This window comes from Penaeus monodon, chromosome 21 (genome assembly GCF_015228065.2).
Source record: "Penaeus monodon isolate SGIC_2016 chromosome 21, NSTDA_Pmon_1, whole genome shotgun sequence".
NCBI classification, from domain to species: Eukaryota; Metazoa; Arthropoda; class Malacostraca; order Decapoda; family Penaeidae; genus Penaeus; species Penaeus monodon.
The window spans coordinates 18,360,613-18,362,270 of NC_051406.1; the positions used below are offsets into that span (position 1 = coordinate 18,360,613).

At 38.1% G+C, this 1,658-nt stretch overlaps 1 protein-coding gene across 1 annotated transcript in view; it reads right to left on the reverse strand.

Moving 5' to 3' along the window:
- The window catches only part of LOC119586284, a 39,493-nt gene that overhangs the window by 12,671 nt on the left and 25,164 nt on the right, over window positions 1-1,658 (reverse strand). The window contains exon 2 of the mRNA XM_037934990.1: window positions 11-52. Within this exon, the coding sequence (XP_037790918.1) occupies window positions 11-43 (33 nt within the window). The 5' untranslated portion in view covers window positions 44-52. The remainder of the gene's footprint in view (window positions 1-10; window positions 53-1,658) is intronic.

Consider the following 1,658-nt stretch of genomic DNA (forward strand, 5'->3'; position numbering starts at 1 on the left):
GTGAACTTACCTGCATCATCAACAGAACTGCTAACAATCGCATCTTGGCTTTCTGCAAAAGGAAAGGAATGTGAGTTCCCTGATCCAAATAAGTTCGATAAATATTACTTTAAAGATTATATAATCTTATCTAAGTAAGATCCATTTGTTTTCTTCCAGTTCGTTATGCGTTTCTAGATTTTCAGGGAAATTCCTTTACCATCTTATATTGTCTTAGTTCTTTTTTGTTAGTCTTACCAACTAATGAAAAACATTTAAGATAAAGTTAAGTCAGAGTCCCAGTATTAATGAATTACCATACCATTTATTCCCCTGCTATTTTGTTAAATGGGTCAGTAGTTTCATCACTCGAGTGTGAAAGGCTGTCTGGGTGATCAATGCTAACACTGATCTGTTATGCAACTTATTACGCGACAAAATCCCTTGAATTAGTTTTAACAAAATTCCATTATCAAACAGCTGATGAGTCATCCCAAAGCTTTTTTTTTACGCGGAAGTAATATTCATCCTCGTGATTATTAAATCTCAGGCTTTAACAAATAATCCTTCATACTAACATGAGGACTTTAAAAAATCATAGTTAAGCATCATCTTCATGCTCATTCTTAAATGTTACAGCATATTATCTTTCTATGTTGCAATTATAATCCCCAGAGGTCTGAGAGATCGGGAAGCGCAGCGGCGCCTCGGGGTCGTCATCCGAAGCCAAGACGGAGATCGGAAGCCAGAACATTTACCTCGGGTTCTGCTCGTCACGGCCAGGTGGTCATCCGGGAGGCAGATGGAGCTTCATTAAGCACTCACAAGGAAACGGAAGTGCAGCTGACAATCCTCCATGCACACAAATGCATTATGGATGGAGGATGTCTTGCGTTTGACACACTCGGGTGGTTGTGCGAATAATTATCTGCTCGCTTGACCCGAGACTTGATACATCATCCACTGCCTCAAATGAGCCATGTCGATCTTGTATGTGAACATTTCCCTGCATATATTATTCCCGGTTACTAAGGTCTACGTATATCTAAGGTTGAAGTAAGTCATAAAAAGTATGATGGACGTAAGTAGTATAGATGCATTGCTATTCCATTTGACTGTAGTTTACTGTGAACTGTAAAAACAGATGACATTATACAAAATTTGCGTGAAGTACATCACATTTATGGTTCAGGCAACGCGGAAATATAAGCAAAATTAATAAAACTTTGGCAAGGAGTAATCACTGAAAACAGAAAATACGACTTTTGCAAACACGACGGACAATCTTTATGTAAAAGTAATTCTGAGAGAAACGAAGACAATGCACGAAGGGCGTCCACGCTGACTGCAAACTATATAAAACTTAATAAAAATAAGCCAGGCTGCGTGAGCGCCTACACGACCGCCTTTCCACTGCGAACACCACGTAGCAGAAGTGATATAGGCAAGTTATTTAGTGCTTTAGAAACCTTCGAAAAGCCTGAGAAATAAATATTAGAAAATAACCCATTAATTGCTCGAGTCATCTTGGAAAGTATTAAAGACTACTACTCTCTTAGTGCTTGTTTAGGAATTAACAATGTGGCAATTTAGATTTTTTGTCACCAAATGAGAGCTATCTAACAAATGTTCTCAAGCTGAATAAAAACACGAATATCAACGGGAGGTTTTACTATATA